Source organism: Oncorhynchus clarkii, unplaced genomic scaffold, assembly GCF_045791955.1.
Source record: "Oncorhynchus clarkii lewisi isolate Uvic-CL-2024 unplaced genomic scaffold, UVic_Ocla_1.0 unplaced_contig_14073_pilon_pilon, whole genome shotgun sequence".
NCBI classification, from domain to species: Eukaryota; Metazoa; Chordata; class Actinopteri; order Salmoniformes; family Salmonidae; genus Oncorhynchus; species Oncorhynchus clarkii.
In genome coordinates, this window is record NW_027258474.1 from 40,001 (window position 1) to 59,728 (window position 19,728).

At 47.2% G+C, this 19,728-nt stretch overlaps 1 protein-coding gene across 1 annotated transcript in view; it reads left to right on the top strand.

The window, feature by feature from the left end:
* LOC139397092 (SNF related kinase a) overlaps positions 1-18,973 on the top strand; it is a 40,243-nt gene extending 21,270 nt beyond the window's left edge. The window contains exons 2-4 of the mRNA XM_071143958.1: positions 2,372-2,584; positions 14,394-14,528; positions 16,903-18,973. Coding sequence (XP_071000059.1) covers positions 2,372-2,584; positions 14,394-14,528; positions 16,903-18,298 — 1,744 coding nt within the window. The 3' untranslated portion in view covers positions 18,299-18,973. The remainder of the gene's footprint in view (positions 1-2,371; positions 2,585-14,393; positions 14,529-16,902) is intronic.
* Positions 18,974-19,728: the final 755 nt, after the last annotated feature.

Genomic DNA, 19,728 nt, shown 5'->3' on the forward strand with positions numbered 1-19,728 from the left:
GTGTGTGTGTGTGTGTAGGCTGTAGCTAGTGTGTGTGTGTGTAGGCTGTAGCTAGTGTGTGTGTGTAGGCTGTAGCTAGTGTGTGTGTGTAGGCTGTAGCTAGTGTGTGTGTGTGTGTGTAGGCTGTAGCTAGTGTGTGTGTGTGTGTGTAGGCTGTAGCTAGTGTGTGTGTTTGTAGGCTGTAGCTAGTGTGTGTAGGCTGTAGCTAGTGTGTGTGTGTGTGTGTGTAGGCTGTAGCTAGTGTGTGTGTGTGTAGGCTGTAGCTAGTGTGTGTAGGCTGTAGCTAGTGTGTGTGTGTGTAGGCTGTAGCTAGTGTGTGTGTGTGTGTAGGCTGTAGCTAGTGTGTGTGTGTGTGTGTAGGCTGTAGCTTAAACTGCTGTTTTAGGTCTCGTTCTGACAGTCTTTTGGTTTTCCAGCATCTAAGAGAAAGGAAGGGGCAGAGACAGGATGTTGTGTTGATTACATGGTCATTGTCCACTGTACAATATGTCATTTAGCAGACGCTTTCATCAAATGCGACCTACAGTCATGCATACATTTATACAGTGGGGCAAAAAAGTATTTAGTCAGCCACCAATTGTGCAAGTTCTCCCACTTAAAAAGATGAGGCCTGTAATTTTCATCATAGGTACACTTCAACTATGACAGACAAAATGAGAAAAAAAAATCCAGGATTTTTAATTAATTTATTTGCAAATTGTCGTGGAAAATAAGTATTTGGTCACCTACAAACAAGCTAGATTTCTGGCTCTCACAGACCTGTAACTTATTCTTTAAGAGGCTCCTCTGTCCTCCACTCGTTACCTGTATTAATGGCACCTGTTTGAACTTGTTATCAGTATAAAAGACACCTGTCCACAACCTCAAACAGTCACACTCCAAACTCCACTATGGCCAAGACCAAAGAGCTGTCAAAGGACACCAGAAACAAAATTGTAGACGCACCGGGCTGGGAAGACTGAATCTGCAATAGATAAGCAACTTGGTTTGAAGAAATCAACTGTGGGAGCAATTATTAGGAAATGGAAGACATACAAGACCACTGATAATCTCCCTTGATCTGGAGCTCCACGCAAGATCTCACCCCGTGGGGTCAAAATGATCACAAGAACGGTGAGCAAAAATCCCAGAACCATACGGGGGGACCTAGTGAATGACCTGCAGAGAGCTGGGACCAAAGTAACAAAGCCCTACCATCAGTAACACACTACGCCGCCAGGGACTCAAATCCTGCAGTGCCAGACGTGTCCCCCTGCTTAAGCCAGTACATGTCCAGGCCCGTCTGAAGTTTGCTAGAGAGCATTTGGATGATCCAGAAGAAGATTTGGAGAATGTCATATAGTCAGATGAAACCAAAATATAACTTTTTGGTAAAAACTCAACTCGTTGTGTTTGGAGGACAAAGAATGCTGAGTTGCATCCAAAGAACACCATACCTACTGTGAAGCATGGGGGTGGAAACATCATGCTTTGGGGCTGTTTTTCTGCAAAGGGACCAGGACGACTGATCCGTGTAAAGGAAAGAATGAATTGGGCCATGTATCGTGAGATTTTGAGTGAAAACCTCCTTCCATCAGAAAGGGCATTTAAGATGAAACGTGGCTGGGTCTTTCAGCATGACAATGATCCCAAACACACCGCCCGGGCAATGAAGGAGTGGCTTCGTAAGAAGCATTTCAAGGTCCTGGAGTGGCCTAGCCAATCTCCAGATCTCAACCCCATAGAAAATCTTTGGAGGGAGTTGAAAGTCTGTGTTGCCCAGCAACAGCCCCAAAACATCACTGCTCTAGAGGAGATCTGCATGGAGGAATGGGCCAAAATACCAGCAACAGTGTGTGAAAACCTTGTGAAGACTTACAGAAAACGTTGCCAACAAAGGGTATATAACAAAGTATTGAGATAAACTTTTGTTATTGACCAAATACTTATTTTCCACCATAATTTGCAAATAAATTCATAAAAAATCCTACAATGTGATTTTCTGGATTTTTTTCTCCTCATTTTGTCTGTCATAGTTGAAGTGTACCTATGATGAAAATTATGACTTTATTACTTTTTAAGTGGGAGAACTTGCACAATTGGTGGCTGACTAAATACTTTTTTTTTAGGAAGGTGTCCTGAATGTTTTGTAAACTGTCTTCATCCATAACTGTTGGTTATATGGTAGTTGTGCCAACACAGGGGATGCTGTGGTCATTTGCAATGTGACTAACATGGTGCCCTCTCTTTTCTGCCTCTGTTTCTCTCTCTCTCGGTGCAATTCAATGAGCTTTATTGGCATGATAAAACATCTTACATTACCAGAGCAAACCTATAAGAGCAATTTCAATCAGTGATGACAAAAACAATGAGTAGTTTTTTCTCTCTCTAGTCTGGTAGGCCGGATGCTGCAGCGGGACCCAAAGGGCCGTGCGTCTCTGGAGGAGATAGAGAGCCATGCCTGGCTGCAGGGGGTGGACCCGTCCCCAGCCACCAAGTTCAACACCCCCCTGGTGTCTCATAAGAGCCTGTCTGAGGATGAGCACAACGGGATCATACAGCGCATGGTGCTGGGGGACATCGCAGACCGAGAGCCCATAGTAGAGTAAGTCAACACACATACATAGACATAAACTCAGCAAAAAAAGAAATGTCCTCACTGTCAACTGCTTTTATTGTCAGCAAACTTAATATATGGAAATATCTGTAAGAGCATAACAAGATTCAACAACTGAGATATAAACTGAACATAAATTGAATAATGTGTCCCTGAACAAAGGGGGGGTCAAAAGGGGGGTCCAGTTCTTGCTGTGAGACATGTCTGTCAGACATTTCTGGGGGGGAAATAGCCCTAGCCCTCACCCTCCGATCCAACAGGTCCCAGACGTGCTCAATGGGATTGAGATCCGGGCTCTTCGCTGGCCATGGCAGAACACTGACATTCCTGTCTTGCAGGAAATCACACACAGAACGAGCAGTATGGCTGGTGGCATTGTCATGCTGGAGGGTCATGTCAGGAAGGGTACCACATGAGGGAGGAGGATGGCTTCCCTGTAACGCACAGCGTTGAGATTGCAGGCAATGACAACAAGCTCAGTCCGATGATGCTGTGACAGACCATGACGGACCCTCCACCTCCAAATCGATCCCGCTCCAGAGTACAGGCCTCAGTGTAATGCTCATTCCTTTGATGATAAAACCAGAATCCAACCATCACCCCTGGTGAGACAAAACCGCGACTCATCAGTGAAGAGCACTTTTTGCCAGTCCTGTTTTAGGTGTCTAACAGTACGGACATTGCAATTTATTGCCCTGGCCACATCTGCAGTCCTCATGCCTCCTTGCAGCATGCCTAAGGCACTTTCACGCAGATGAGCAGGGACCCTGGGCATCTTTCTTTTGGTGTTTTTCAGAGTCCATAGAAAGGCCTCTTTAGTGTCCTCTAAGTTTTCATAACTGTGACCTTAATTGCCTACAGTCTGTAAGCTGTTAGTGTCTTAACGACCGTTCCACAGGTGCATGTTCATTAATTGTTTATGGTTCATTGAACAAGCATGGGAAACAGGGTTTAAACCCTTTACAATGAAGATCCTGTAAAGTTATTTGGATTTTTATGAATTATCTTTGAAAGACAGGGTCCTGAAAAGGGACGTTTCTTTCTTTATGTATAGGTATACAAACATGTACCTATACTAGGGCTGTTATGGTGATCGTATTACCACCACACCGACGGTCACAAGTCGTGACTGCAGTCAAATTCCACATGACCGTTGAGTCTCAGGAACTAGGCTTTTCTAAAACTGTGCTCTGATGCTGTTGATAGTCATTAGTAGCCTACCAAACTTGCTAATGGCCTGATACTCAGGGCTCTACAGTCCCTACATCAGGTCCTAATGGCCTGGTACTCAGGGCTCTACAGTCCCTCCAACAGGTCCTAATGGCCTGGTACTCAGGGCTCTACAGTCCCTCCAACAGGTCCTAATGGCCTGGTACTCAGGGCTCTACAGTCCCCCCATCAGGTCCTAATGGCCTGGTACTCAGGGCTCTACGGTCCCTCCAGGTCCTAATGGCCTGGTATTCAGGGCTCTACTGTCCCTCCAGGTCCTAATGGCCTGGTACTCAGGGCTCTATGGTCCCTCCAGGTCCTAATGGCCTGATACTCAGGGCTCTACGGTCCCTCCAGGTCCTAATGGCCTGGTGCTCAGGGCTCTACGGTCCCTCCATCAGGTCCTGATGGCCTGATACTCAGGGCTCTACGGTCCCTCCATCAGGTCCTGATACTCAGGGTTCTACGGTCCCTCCAGGTCCTAATGGCCTGATACTCAGGGCTCTACGGTCGATCCAGGTCCTAATGGCCTGGTACTCAGGGCTCTACGGTCCCTCCAGGTCCTAATGGCCTGGTACTCAGGGCTCTACGGTCGATCCAGGTCCTAATGGCCTGGTACTCAGGGCTCTACGGTCCCTCCATCAGGTCCTAATGTCCTGGTACTCAAGGTTCTATTGTCCCTCTATCCACTCTGACATCAATGCAAATGCAATGGAAAATCATGAGCTCGTGTTGCGCGACATTTCTATAGGCTATTCAAACTGAGATTTAATGGCCTCTTAAGAGGATCCCATCAGCGTACTATATTTAATTCTCAACTTCCCTGATATTAAGCACATTGCTTCTCTTTACAACAGGAGTAGCCTACCTGGCTGGCATGAAAATGGACCGTGGGAAAAGCATCCTCCATTCACTATTGATGTGATGACATGTATTTTCCCCCCCGTCTTCAGACAGGTGCATGATAATGGTCCATTCTAAATCTGAATGAATTTCCTACTTATATTATTTAAAATATGTAAAGACAAGATTCAATTGAGAATAGTCTAATGGGTGACAATATTATCACTTGTGAATGATACCCAGTGTGTGCCGTGTAAGGCAAGAAATAGCACATGCCTTTTTGCAACTTTTTCTAATCCCATATGTTTTGATAAAGCTTTTATCACAACTAACGTGGAAATAACTCTAAGCCTATTCTATAGGAGCCCTGCAACACGGTTGGTGAGCACATAGCCTATTCTATAGGAGCCCTGCAACACGGTTGGTGAGCACATAGCCTATTCTATAGGAGCCCTGCAACACGGTTGGTGAGCACATAGCCTATTCTATAGGAGCCCTGCAACACGGTTGGTGAGCACATAGCCTATTCTATAGGAGCCCTGCAACACGGTTGGTGAGCACATAGCCTATTCTATAGGAGCCCTGCAACACGGTTGGTGAGCACATAGCCTAGTCTATAGGAGCCCTGCAACACGGTTGGTGAGCACATAGCCTAGTCTATAGGAGCCCTGCAACACGGTTGGTGAGCACATAGCCTAGTCTATAGGAGCCCTGCAACACGGTTCTATAGGAGCCCTGCAACACGGTTGGTGAGCACATAGCCTATTCTATAGGAGCCCTGCAACACGGTTGGTGAGCACATAGCCTAGTCTATAGGAGCCCTGCAACACGGTTGGTGAGCACATAGCCTATTCTATAGGAGCCCTGCAACACGGTTGGTGAGCACATAACCTATTCTATAGGAGCCCTGCAACACGGTTGGTGAGCACATAGCCTAGTCTATAGGAGCCCTGCAACACGGTTGGTGAGCACATAGCCTATTCTATAGGAGCCCTGCAACACGGTTGGTGAGCACATAGCCTAGTCTATAGGAGCCCTGCAACACGGTTGGTGAGCACATAGCCTAGTCTATAGGAGCCCTGCAACACGGTTGGTGAGCACATAGCCTATTCTATAGGAGCCCTGCAACACGGTTGGTGAGCACATAGCCTAGTCTATAGGAGCCCTGCAACACGGTTGGTGAGCACATAGCCTATTCTATAGGAGCCCTGCAACACGGTTGGTGAGCACATAACCTATTCTATAGGAGCCCTGCAACACGGTTGGTGAGCACATAGCCTAGTCTATAGGAGCCCTGCAACACGGTTGGTGAGCACATAGCCTATTCTATAGGAGCCCTGCAACACGGTTGGTGAGCACATAGCCTAGTCTATAGGAGCCCTGCAACACGGTTGGTGAGCACATAGCCTAGTCTATAGGAGCCCTGCAACACGGTTGGTGAGCACATAGCCTAGTCTATAGGAGCCCTGCAACACGGTTGGTGAGCACATAGCCTGCAGAGCCTGCAGAGCACAGAGCCTACAGAGCACAGAGCCTACAGAGCACAGAGCCTACAGAGCACAGAGCCTACAGAGCACAGAGCCTACAGAGCCTACAGAGCACAGAGCCTACAGAGCACAGAGCCTACAGAGCACAGAGCCTACAGAGCACAGAACCTAGTGAAACATGTTCTTATAAGCTCAGTCATTGCGCAATCTTGTGTGTGAAAACAGTTTTGACTGGCCACTATTTAAAAGAAGATCCCAGCTTTCTCCTGCTGCTAGGTTTATTGCTCAGTTCTTAAAATGAAGTACATTAATCCTCTTTCCAACCGGTGTAGTCTACCTGGTATACATAGGCGTGGTGTGAGTAGTACATTAATCCTCTTTCCAACCGGTGTAGTCTACCTGGTATACATAGGCGTGGTGTGAGTAGTACATTAATCCTCTTTCCAACCGGTGTAGTCTACCTGGTATACATAGGCGTGGTGTGAGTAGTACATTAATCCTCTTTCCAACCGGTGTAGTCTACCTGGTATACATAGGCGTGGTGTGAGTAGTACATTAATCCTCTTTCCAACCGGTGTAGTCTACCTGGTATACATAGGCGTGGTGTGAGTAGCACATTAATCCTCTTTCCAACCGGTGTAGTCTACCTGGTATACATACGCGTGGTGTGAGTAGTACATTAATCCTCTTTCCAACCGGTGTAGTCTACCTGGTATACATAGGCGTGGTGTGAGTAGCACATTAATCCTCTTTCCAACCGGTGTAGTCTACCTGGTATACATAGGCGTGGTGTGAGTAGCACATTAATCCTCTTTCCAACCGGTGTAGTCTACCTGGTATACATAGGAGTGGTGTGAGTAGCACATTAATCCTCTTTCCAACCGGTGTAGTCTACCTGGTATACATAGGCGTGGTGTGAGTAGCACATTAATCCTCTTTCCAACCGGTGTAGTCTACCTGGTATACATAGGAGTGGTGTGAGTAGCACATTAATCCTCTTTCCAACCGGTGTAGTCTACCTGGTATACATAGGCGTGGTGTGAGTAGCACATTGATCCTCTTTCCAACCGGTGTAGTCTACCTGGTATACATAGGAGTGGTGTGAGTAGCACATTGATCCTCTTTCCAACCGGTGTAGTCTACCTGGTATACATAGGCGTGGTGTGAGTAGTACATTAATCCTCTTTCCAACCGGTGTAGTCTACCTGGTATACATAGGCGTGGTGTGAGTAGCACATTGATCCTCTTTCCAACCGGTGTAGTCTACCTGGTATACATAGGCGTGGTGTGAGTAGTACATTAATCCTCTTTCCAACCGGTGTAGTCTACCTGGTATACATAGGCGTGGTGTGAGTAGTACATTAATCCTCTTTCCAACCGGTGTAGTCTACCTGGTATACATAGGCGTGGTGTGAGTAGCACATTAATCCTCTTTCCAACCGGTGTAGTCTACCTGGTATACATAGGCTTGGTGTGAGTAGCACATTGATCCTCTTTCCAACCGGTGTAGTCTACCTGGTATACATAGGCTTGGTGTGAGTAGCACATTAATCCTCTTTCCAACCGGTGTAGTCTACCTGGTATACATAGGAGTGGTGTGAGTAGCACATTGATCCTCTTTCCAACCGGTGTAGTCTACCTGGTATACATAGGCTTGGTGTGAGTAGCACATTAATCCTCTTTCCAACCGGTGTAGTCTACCTGGTATACATAGGAGTGGTGTGAGTAGCACATTAATCCTCTTTCCAACCGGTGTAGTCTACCTGGTATACATAGGAGTGGTGTGAGTAGCACATTAATCCTCTTTCCAACCGGTGTAGTCTACCTGGTATACATAGGCTTGGTGTGAGTAGCACATTAATCCTCTTTCCAACCGGTGTAGTCTACCTGGTATACATAGGAGTGGTGTGAGTAGCACATTAATCCTCTTTCCAACCGGTGTAGTCTACCTGGTATACATAGGCGTGGTGTGAGTAGCACATTAATCCTCTTTCCAACCGGTGTAGTCTACCTGGTATACATAGGAGTGGTGTGAGTAGCACATTAATCCTCTTTCCAACCGGTGTAGTCTACCTGGTATACATAGGAGTGGTGTGAGTAGCACATTAATCCTCTTTCCAACCGGTGTAGTCTACCTGGTATACATAGGAGTGGTGTGAGTAGCACATTAATCCTCTTTCCAACCGGTGTAGTCTACCTGGTATACATAGGAGTGGTGTGAGTAGCACATTAATCCTCTTTCCAACCGGTGTAGTCTACCTGGTATACATAGGAGTGGTGTGAGTAGCACATTAATCCTCTTTCCAACCGGTGTAGTCTACCTGGTATACATAGGAGTGGTGTGAGTAGCACATTAATCCTCTTTCCAACCGGTGTAGTCTACCTGGTATACATAGGAGTGGTGTGAGTAGCACATTAATCCTCTTTCCAACCGGTGTAGTCTACCTGGTATACATAGGCGTGGTGTGAGTAGCACATTAATCCTCTTTCCAACCGGTGTAGTCTACCTGGTATACATAGGAGTGGTGTGAGTAGCACATTAATCCTCTTTCCAACCGGTGTAGTCTACCTGGTATACATAGGCGTGGTGTGAGTAGCACATTGATCCTCTTTCCAACCGGTGTAGTCTACCTGGTATACATAGGAGTGGTGTGAGTAGCACATTAATCCTCTTTCCAACCGGTGTAGTCTACCTGGTATACATAGGAGTGGTGTGAGTAGCACATTAATCCTCTTTCCAACCGGTGTAGTCTACCTGGTATACATAGGAGTGGTGTGAGTAGCACATTGATCCTCTTTCCAACCGGTGTAGTCTACCTGGTATACATAGGCGTGGTGTGAGTAGCACATTGATCCTCTTTCCAACCGGTGTAGTCTACCTGGTATACATAGGAGTGGTGTGAGTAGCACATTAATCCTCTTTCCAACCGGTGTAGTCTACCTGGTATACATAGGAGTGGTGTGAGTAGTACATTAATCCTCTTTCCAACCGGTGTAGTCTACCTGGTATACATAGGAGTGGTGTGAGTAGCACATTAATCCTCTTTCCAACCGGTGTAGTCTACCTGGTATACATAGGCGTGGTGTGAGTAGCACATTGATCCTCTTTCCAACCGGTGTAGTCTACCTGGTATACATAGGCGTGGTGTGAGTAGCACATTAATCCTCTTTCCAACCGGTGTAGTCTACCTGGTATACATAGGAGTGGTGTGAGTAGCACATTAATCCTCTTTCCAACCGGTGTAGTCTACCTGGTATACATAGGAGTGGTGTGAGTAGCACATTAATCCTCTTTCCAACCGGTGTAGTCTACCTGGTATACATAGGAGTGGTGTGAGTAGCACATTAATCCTCTTTCCAACCGGTGTAGTCTACCTGGTATACATAGGAGTGGTGTGAGTAGCACATTGATCCTCTTTCCAACCGGTGTAGTCTACCTGGTATACATAGGCGTGGTGTGAGTAGCACATTGATCCTCTTTCCAACCGGTGTAGTCTACCTGGTATACATAGGAGTGGTGTGAGTAGCACATTGATCCTCTTTCCAACCGGTGTAGTCTACCTGGTATACATAGGAGTGGTGTGAGTAGCACATTAATCCTCTTTCCAACCGGTGTAGTCTACCTGGTATACATAGGCTTGGTGTGAGTAGCACATTAATCCTCTTTCCAACCGGTGTAGTCTACCTGGTATACATAGGAGTGGTGTGAGTAGCACATTGATCCTCTTTCCAACCGGTGTAGTCTACCTGGTATACATAGGAGTGGTGTGAGTAGCACATTGATCCTCTTTCCAACCGGTGTAGTCTACCTGGTATACATAGGAGTGGTGTGAGTAGCACATTGATCCTCTTTCCAACCGGTGTAGTCTACCTGGTATACATAGGAGTGGTGTGAGTAGCACATTAATCCTCTTTCCAACCGGTGTAGTCTACCTGGTATACATAGGAGTGGTGTGAGTAGCACATTAATCCTCTTTCCAACCGGTGTAGTCTACCTGGTATACATAGGCGTGGTGTGAGTAGCACATTAATCCTCTTTCCAACCGGTGTAGTCTACCTGGTATACATAGGAGTGGTGTGAGTAGCACATTAATCCTCTTTCCAACCGGTGTAGTCTACCTGGTATACATAGGAGTGGTGTGAGTAGCACATTTTCACCATAAAAGTGCACCTTTATTATAAAGCATCATTGCATTTGCAGACTTATGTAAGAGGCCTATTATTCATAATGTGATGAGTGGATAGTCATAGGCTAATAATATAACTCCATCACTGTTTGCCAAAAAGACAGGTTAAATGCATGGCTGAGTGCATATAGTGTAGAGTAGACCTAGGCTCTATCAGATAGGTTTCTTCTTTGTATGGGAAAAATGTGGTCTTTTATAAACACTATTTATGCAGTTTTATTACACTTTATATGACTGGAGACATTAGCAGAATATTTTTTAATGACAAATTACAGAGTAGCCTATTCTGCTGACACTGAGGAACAATCCATTAAAACGTCGTTGTCCATATAATGATCCTACTATCAGGGGAGACAAATAGAATATGACGTCCATCTAAAGTGGAGCAGGAAACTGTTGTCCAATAACTAACTTTAAAGTAGCACTGACCCGACGATGATAAATAGTCAATCTGCACAATGTGCACTCACCAGACATATTGCTCTGTCTGCTGGTGCCAATAGAATAGGCTCTACTGTTGTTCGCTCAGTTAAGTTGAGGGTTTGATAACTAAAGGACAAATGAGTATTTCCCTCGTCTTCTCTTTACAGCAACAACAATCTGTTTTCCAATCTGTTTTCCAATCTGTTTTCCTATCTGTTTTCCTATCTGTTTTCCTATCTGTTTTCCAATCTGTTTTCCTGCGATTGTATTTTGAATGTTGCGATATGCCTGGCCTGGCCTCTCTACTTTTCAGACAGTCGCAACTCAACAATAATCTGCCCAAATTGCGCACGCTGCCTTTCCTTCCAACTGTAGGTAATGCGATTTAGAACAATCCATCTTTTTTTTTTTTAGCTAATGATCCTCTTTGGCCAAATCCTGATTTTTTTTTTTCTACCTTTATCTAACCAGGTAGGCCAGTTGAGAACAAGTTCTCATTTACAACTACGACTTGGCCAAGATAAAGCAAAGCAGTGTGACAGTAGCCTATTTTGAATGATTTGATTTATTTCTGTATAGACGAGGTAAGGCTAATTAGGATATGTAGTTTTGGCCATTTTATTTACTTTAGAGAAAGCTTCCCGAGCCTTATAGACGCGCCACACGTAACCTCCATTCCACTGTTCCAGTGCAGGCTACGGATTTCATTTAGGTTTTTTGTGTGTCATTCCAAATCAAAAATAATATTAGTAGGCTGTATGTAAAGACCTGATTAAATTGAGAATAGTCTGATGGGTGAGAATATTGTCAAAAGCTTGTAAAATTGTGAATGAGAGACTGATGAAGTGTGTGCAGCCTGTGCAAGAAACAGAACAGAGCTCATGCCTTTCATGCAACTTTTTTCAAATCCTTAGTCGCATCATGCAGTCTTTAAAATGTACCAACATTAGGCTCTATGTTTAGATGTTTTATATCACAGCTAAAGTCTCATAAATAACTCTAAATGAAGCACATAGCAGGACCAGTTTCTTTGTTGACCGCTCAACACAGAACAGCAGCATGAGCACACACCCTTGGAAAGGTTTGGAGAAAATATCCTTTCTATTTTATTCAGCTAAACATGTTTATGTTAATTAACGGTCAGTTACCATGAGACCAACAGTTATTTGCATGACAATCACCAGATGACAAAATTGAATGACCGCCACAGACCTAACCTACACACACACACACAATTGCAGATGGCCGTTAATCTTCTGCAAGTGACGAGGTATTTGACAGAATGCATTTTGCCTTGACCGACTGTGCCATTTGCTGTGGAGGCATGAATGATGTTCCTTAGTCTGCTCTACATTTGTCCTTTTCATATTGCGGGTTCTGCAACCCACCAAACCTGTTTTTGTGTCACGCTCACCACTGACATCAGTACTACTAACGCATATAACTGAACCTGAACATCTGAGGGGACTCAGTCAGCAGATAAGAGACCAGAGTGTTGAACTGTAGCATGTGAACCCAACAGCAGCCCTCCCTTAGCCTCCTACCCTGAACATGAATCATGGATGTGATTTGAAACACACATACTGGCTCCACTTTAAAGCAGCAGGCCCGCTGCCAGCCGTCTTTCACAGACACACACTGGCCTTCTTTATTAACCCTGTCTGAAGGAAGGGCTTTACTGATGATGAGGAGAGAGCAGAGGGATATTAACCCTGTCTGAAGGAAGGGCTTTACTGATGATGAGGAGAGAGCAGAGAGATATTAACCCTGTCTGAAGGAAGGGCTTTACTGATGATGAGGAGAGAGCAGAGGGATATTAACCCTGTCTGAAGGAAGGGCTTTACTGATGATGAGGAGAGAGCAGAGGGATATTAACCCTGTCTGAAGGAAGGGCTTTACTGATGATGAGGAGAGAGCAGAGGGATATTAACCCTGTCTGAAGGAAGGGCTTTACTGATGATGAGGAGAGAGCAGAGGGATATTAACCCTGTCTGAAGGGCTTTACTGATGATGAGGAGAGAGCAGAGAGATATTAACCCTGTCTGAAGGAAGGGCTTTACTGATGATGAGGAGAGAGCAGAGGGATATTAACCCTGTCTGAAGGAAGGGCTTTACTGATGATGAGGAGAGAGCAGAGGGATATTAACCCTGTCTGAAGGAAGGGCTTTACTGATGATGAGGAGAGAGCAGAGGGATATTAACCCTGTCTGAAGGAAGGGCTTTACTGATGATGAGGAGAGAGCAGAGGGATATTAACCCTGTCTGAAGGAAGGGCTTTACTGATGATGAGGAGAGAGCAGAGGGATATTAACCCTGTCTGAAGGAAGGGCTTTACTGATGATGAGGAGAGAGCAGAGGGATATTAACCCTGTCTGAAGGAAGGGCTTTACTGATGATGAGGAGAGAGCAGGAAGGGCTTTACTGATGATGAGGAGAGAGCAGAGGGATATTAACCCTGTCTGAAGGAAGGGCTTTACTGATGATGAGGAGAGAGCAGAGGGATATTAACCCTGTCTGAAGGAAGGGCTTTACTGATGATGAGGAGAGAGCAGAGGGATATTAACCCTGTCTGAAGGAAGGGCTTTACTGATGATGAGGAGAGAGCAGAGGGATATTAACCCTGTCTGAAGGAAGGGCTTTACTGATGATGAGGAGAGAGCAGAGGGATATTAACCCTGTCTGAAGGAAGGGCTTTACTGATGATGAGGAGAGAGCAGAGGGATATTAACCCTGTCTGAAGGAAGGGCTTTACTGATGATGAGGAGAGAGCAGAGGGATATTAACCCTGTCTGAAGGAAGGGCTTTACTGATGATGAGGAGAGAGCAGAGGGATATTAACCCTGTCTGAAGGAAGGGCTTTACTGATGATGAGGAGAGAGCAGAGGGATATTAACCCTGTCTGAAGGAAGGGCTTTACTGATGATGAGGAGAGAGCAGAGGGATATTAACCCTGTCTGAAGGAAGGGCTTTACTGATGATGAGGAGAGAGCAGAGGGATATTAACCCTGAAGGAAGGGCTTTACTGATGATGAAGGAAGGGATATTAACCCTGTCTGAAGGAAGGGCTTTACTGATGATGAGGAGAGAGCAGAGAGATATTAACCCTGTCTGAAGGAAGGGCTTTACTGATGATGAGGAGAGAGCAGAGGGATATTAACCCTGTCTGAAGGGCTTTACTGATGATGAGGAGAGAGCAGAGGGATACAGGGAGTCTTGAGTAAACGCCAGAGGATTTATCCCCACTTCCCAGGCATTCAACAGATTGTCCCGCTGAAGCCCCCACCTCCCACCTGACAGACAGACAGTTACATTCTCACACACACACACACACACCACAGCACTTGGCTGAGGATTTCACTTGATTGTTCATTAGCACAGCGTAGAGGAATCCCAGAGGCTGTCGAGGGACGTGAACCAGCCACCTACTGTCATTGACTCCAGAGGGGTTAGAGGGCAACGAAAGGTTAGAACCTGTTATGTTGCTTTGTTACATTTTAGATACGTCGAATGCCGACGTGATTGGGTTTGCTCTGCGGTGACTTGCCTGTTGACAGACCGTACTTGTCTCTCGTATGTGGGTGTGTAACCCTCTCTTGGCCTTCACTCCCAGCCTGTCCTAACATGTTCTGTCCATGGTGTTTGTTCCAGAGCCCTGGAGACCAACAAGTACAACCACATCACTGCCACCTACTTCCTGCTGGCTGAGAGGATCCTGAGAGAGAAACAGGAGAAGGAGGTCCAGACACGCTCCTCCAGCCCCAGCAACATCAAGGCCCAGTTCAGGTGACACACACACATGCAACACATACAGTTGAAGTCGGAGGTTTACATACACTTAGGTTGGCGTCATTAAAACTTGTTTTTCAACCACTCAACAAATGTCTTGTTAACAAGCTATAGTTTTGGCAAGTCGGTTAGGACATCTACTTTGTGCATGACGCAAGGAATTTTTCCAATTGTTTACAGATTATTTCACTTATTCACTGTATCACAATTCCAGTGGGTCAGAAGTTTACATACACTAAGTTGACTGTGCCTTTAAACAGATTGGAAAATTCCAGAAAATTATGTCATGGCTTTAGAAGCATCTGATAGGCTAGTTGACATCATTTGAGTCAAGTGGAGGTGTAGCTGTGGATGTATTTCAAGGCCTACCTTCAAACTCAGTCCCTCTTTGCTTGACATCATGGGAAAATCAAAAGAAATCAGCCAAGACCTCAGAAAAAAAATTAAAGACCTCCACAAGTCTGGTTCATCCTTGGGAGCAATTTCCAAACGCCTGAAGGTACCACGTTCATCTGTACAAACAATAGTACGCAAGTATAAACACCATGGGACCACGCAGCCGTCATAACGCTCAGGAAGGAGACTCGTTCTGTCTTCTAGAGATGAACATACTTTGGTGCTAAAAGTGCCAATCAATCCCAGAACAACAGCAAAGGACCTTGTGAAGATGCTGGAGGAAACAGGTGCAAAAATATCTATATCCACAGTAAAACAAGTCCTATATCGACATAACCTGAAAGGCTGCTCAGCAAGGAAGAAGCCACTGCTCTAAAACCGCCATAACAAATGCAGACTACTTCCGAATTTAACTGTTCATACATGCAACACACACACGCATGTGACGCATACACACAACACCAAAACTATCCCCTCCAGATGAAACCCACCAGATCCAACCACTCTAACTGCAATACCAATGCCTGTTTAATAGCCTGCTACACACACACTCATCCATTTATTGGGGCCATTCAGATTGTCATAATGACGACGACTCAATGACTAGGAGGAGGAAGCAGCCAAGGCTCTGACGGTAATTGACCTCTTGGGTGCTGCTCTGCTTGGTGTCGTTGACCGTGCATTAGGAGGAGAACCCATGCTGTCCTTTCCTCATGGTCTGGTTCCCCTCCCACCCCCTCTGGTCATGTGATCCCTCAACGTGGTGACATGTGTTGTTAAGGCTGACTGCAGTAAATGCTTTGGAGTGACCTAGAAAGGGAAAGTCTGGATTTGATATTCCGAGAGAGAAGCAGAGAGAGGGAGCCACTCCTTTTGGAGGAAGAGGAGAGATCAAACGCATGCAGGCTAAAGCTGCTCCCTCCTGGCCTGCTCGCTGTAACCCATTTGGCCAGAAACCCATTGCCAAACAGGTGCTCGGAGGGAAAAGGCCCAATTTTTAGCTGCTGGGTCGTGGCCCCCTGGGTGCAGGAGCAGAATGTGAGTCAAATCCACTGTCATGTATAGTGCAGCAGTACAGGTTTCTACATCTACTGTTTCTACTGGCCTGCGCTCCTCCATTCACCACTTAGTTTTTGAGGGTTGTTCTGTATTTTAACACAAACACTGTCAGCGTGTGGCATCAGGCAACATGGCATCATAACAGAAATAACATTCTGATAGTGGTTCAATTATTTTTAGGAATAACAACAGTCTACTGTGTATCATGCATGCCAGTTTATATATGCCCAAAACAGTGACCTGGACAAGAGGGCGAATACTAAGTGTGTTAGCATAGTGCCCCCGTGCTCTCTCGCTCTCTGTGCCATCGTGGGCTGAAGCTGAGCTTCATCAGGTAGTTGGCTTCAGGGATTGTCTGTAGAGTCTGTCAGGGTCGTCTGAGGTTGAGAGTGAATGGAGTCTGAGCAGTGTCACACAGCTGAGGTGTGTGTCTGAGAGATTCTACTGTAGTTACGCCTTTTGAAAGCCTGGCTGAATTAACTAGGATGGTGTCAGAGCAGCACTAAGGGCCCTGTGGTGACCCGACCCAGCCTCCACCGCCATGCAGCAGTGTGGAGGGTCACACATGCACCCGGCAGGCAGGACTACCATGGGATTAATTGTGTTAGATTGCGTGCCGCTGGGACATGCCCGGGCTCCGTCGAGAGAGATCCCCAGTGCTCTGTTCTGTTTGTTTTCTCGCTCTGCCATGTCAACAAGGACCTTCTACATTAGAAGAATGTTGACTCACTGAGCTGTTCAGTCAGGTTCAGCAGTTCAGGACTGGATTACACATGAATCATCTGACCTCATTCTAAGATCATACTGTTTATTTTATCTTTGTTTATTTTCTCCTCTGACTCTATATAAAGTCATTGCAGCGTATACTAACCAGGGGAATATTTTGGGTAACTCTGGTCTGCTCTCTGCCCTCCAGGCAGTCCTGGCCGACGAAGATTGACATGCATCAGGACATCGAGGACAGTCTGGCAGCCTCCTCCATCTGCCACGCTGGTGGTCCCCAGTCCCCCGCCCGCAGCGCTGAGAGCCTTCTCAACGGACACCGCACCAAAGGCCTGCTGGAGCTCCGCAGGGACGAGAGCAACGCAGGGGCCTCCGGTGCCCCTGCCCCCGTTTCTGGGCCCCCTAGAGCTGGGGCCACGGCCCCCACACCCTCCACCTCCTCAGCCAAACAGCGCAGCTGCCTGTTCAGGGTGGAGGAGGATGAAGAGGAGGAAGAGGACCCGTCCCCTCTGTCCACACAAGTGATCCTGCGTCGCAAGGCTCCATCTATCACCAACCGGCTGACCTCCAGGAAGAGTGCCCCTGTCCTCAACCAGATCTTTGAGGAGGAGGGTGAGTCAGACGACGACTTCGACATGGACGAGGGCCTGCCACCCAAACTCAGCCGGCTAAAGATGAACATCGCTGCTGCAGCGGCCGGGTCGCCGGGCACCACTCAGAAACGCTATCACCGCCGCAAGAGCCAAGGCCGCGGCTCGTCCTGCTCCAGCTCAGAGACCAGTGACGACGACTCCGAGAGCCACCGCCGGCGTCTGGACAAGGACACAGGCTTCACCTACAGCTGGAACCGCAGGGACAGCAGTGAGGGCCCGCCTGGAAACTCAGGGGGAAATGGTGGAGGGAGCAGTGGAGGGCAGAGTAAACCCCCCGGGGAGGGGGGCAGTCCTCCTGGAGGGGGAGGTGGGGGGAGTAGTGACAATGGAGGGAGTGGTAGTAGTGGGGGGGGAGGTGGTAAGGGACAGGGTTCCCCCTCAAGTTGTTCTAACGGCAGCAGTAACCACTCGTCTTCAGGCTCAGGGTCCACGCGGAGACACTGTGCCTCCCGCAGCCCCGGGGCATCAGAGCTGGTGGAGAGCCTGAAGCTCCTGAGCCTGTGTCTCAGCTCCCAGTTACAGCACAGGGGGAGAAGTGGAGGCCCCGGCCTGGCAGGGGGGATGGGCCAGTTCATCATAGACCCTCAGAACCTGTCCAATAGTCTGTCCAGCAGCCTGTCAGCTGGCAGCGTCAAGACACAGGAGAGGTCCTCTTGGAAGATGTGCATCGGCTCCAACGGCAGCTTGGACCTGGAGTTAGACACCATCGCTCTGCCCACCACTGCTGTCAACACTCCACGGTCATACACAGACCAAACAGCAGCAGCACTTAGCGAACTGGCCCTGGCCACCAAGGAGAATAACAAGCTGAACAACCTGAAAAAGAATGTTCTCCAGCTACCTCTGTGTGAAAAGAGCATCTCTGTGAACATCCAGCGCAGCCCTAGAGAAGGGCTCCTGTGCACCTCTCAGGCCAGCTGCTGCCAGGTCATATGACACACACTCCCTGGCGCCCTCTGACACCACTCTGCCAGTCCAATCTGTCCAACCACAGTCACCGCTGTAGCATACGTCTGACCTCAGAACACCTCCCCATCACAACCTGCCTTCTGCTGTTGTCTTAAAAGATGACACTTGTTATTGTTTTTGTTTGTTCACTAGGACCTATGAGCTGCATGCTGCAGGGGGTTCTTTTGTTTCTGCTACATCACTAGCTCCCCCTGGAATGAGCCGAGGTAACACAACTTAGTTGGGGTGTTGATGTAAACATAAATATGGATGTTGGTTTGATTTTAGATGAACTATATTTTGGGGTACAAAATACCAAACTTTTAACAGTGGGTAAGTAGTAGCACGTGATAGTTAAAGGGTAAGCACTTAAATTAGATTATTGGTCTACTGTCTACTATGTAACGGGTATGCTAGGAGAGGTAGCGGTGGGCAGGACAGAGATACCATACAGCTGGGAGAGATGGGAGGACAGGACAGAGATACCAGTCACCATACAGCTGGGAGAGATAGGAGGACAGGACAGAGATACCAGTCACCATACAGCTGGGAGAGATGGGAGGACAGGACAAAGATACCAGTCACCATACAGCTGGGAGAGATGGGAGGACAGGACAGAGATACCATACAGATGGGAGAGATAGGAGGACAGGACAGAGATACCAGTCACCATACAGCTGGGAGAGATGGGAGGACAGGACAGAGATACCATACAGCTAGGAGAGGTAGAGGAGGACAGGACAGAGATACCATACAGCTGGGAGAGATGGGAGGACAGGACAAAGATACCAGTCACCATACAGCTGGGAGAGATGGGAGGACAGGACAGAGATACCATACAGATGGGAGAGATAGGAGGACAGGACAGCGATACCAGTCACCATACAGCTGGGAGAGATGGGAGGACAGGACAGAGATACCATACAGATGGGAGAGATAGGAGGACAGGACAGAGATACCAGTCACCATACAGCTGGGAGAGATGGGAGGACAGGACAAAGATACCAGTCACCATACAGCTGGGAGAGATGGGAGGACAGGACAGAGATACCATACAGCTGGGAGAGATAGGAGGACAGGACAGAGATACCAGTCACCATACAGCTGGGAGAGATAGGAGGACAGGACAGAGATACCATACAGCTGGGAGAGATAGGAGGACAGGACAGAGATACCAGTCACCATACAGCTGGGAGAGGTAGAGGAGGACAGGACAGATATACCAGTCACCATACAGCTGGGAGAGGTAGAGGAGGACAGGACAGAGATACCAGTCACCATACAGCTGGGAGAGGTAGAGGAGAGCAGGACAGAGATACCAGTCACCATACAGCTGGGAGAGGTAGACGAGAGCAGGACAGAGATACCAGTCACCATACAGCTGGGAGAGGTAGAGGAGGACAGGACAGAGATACCAG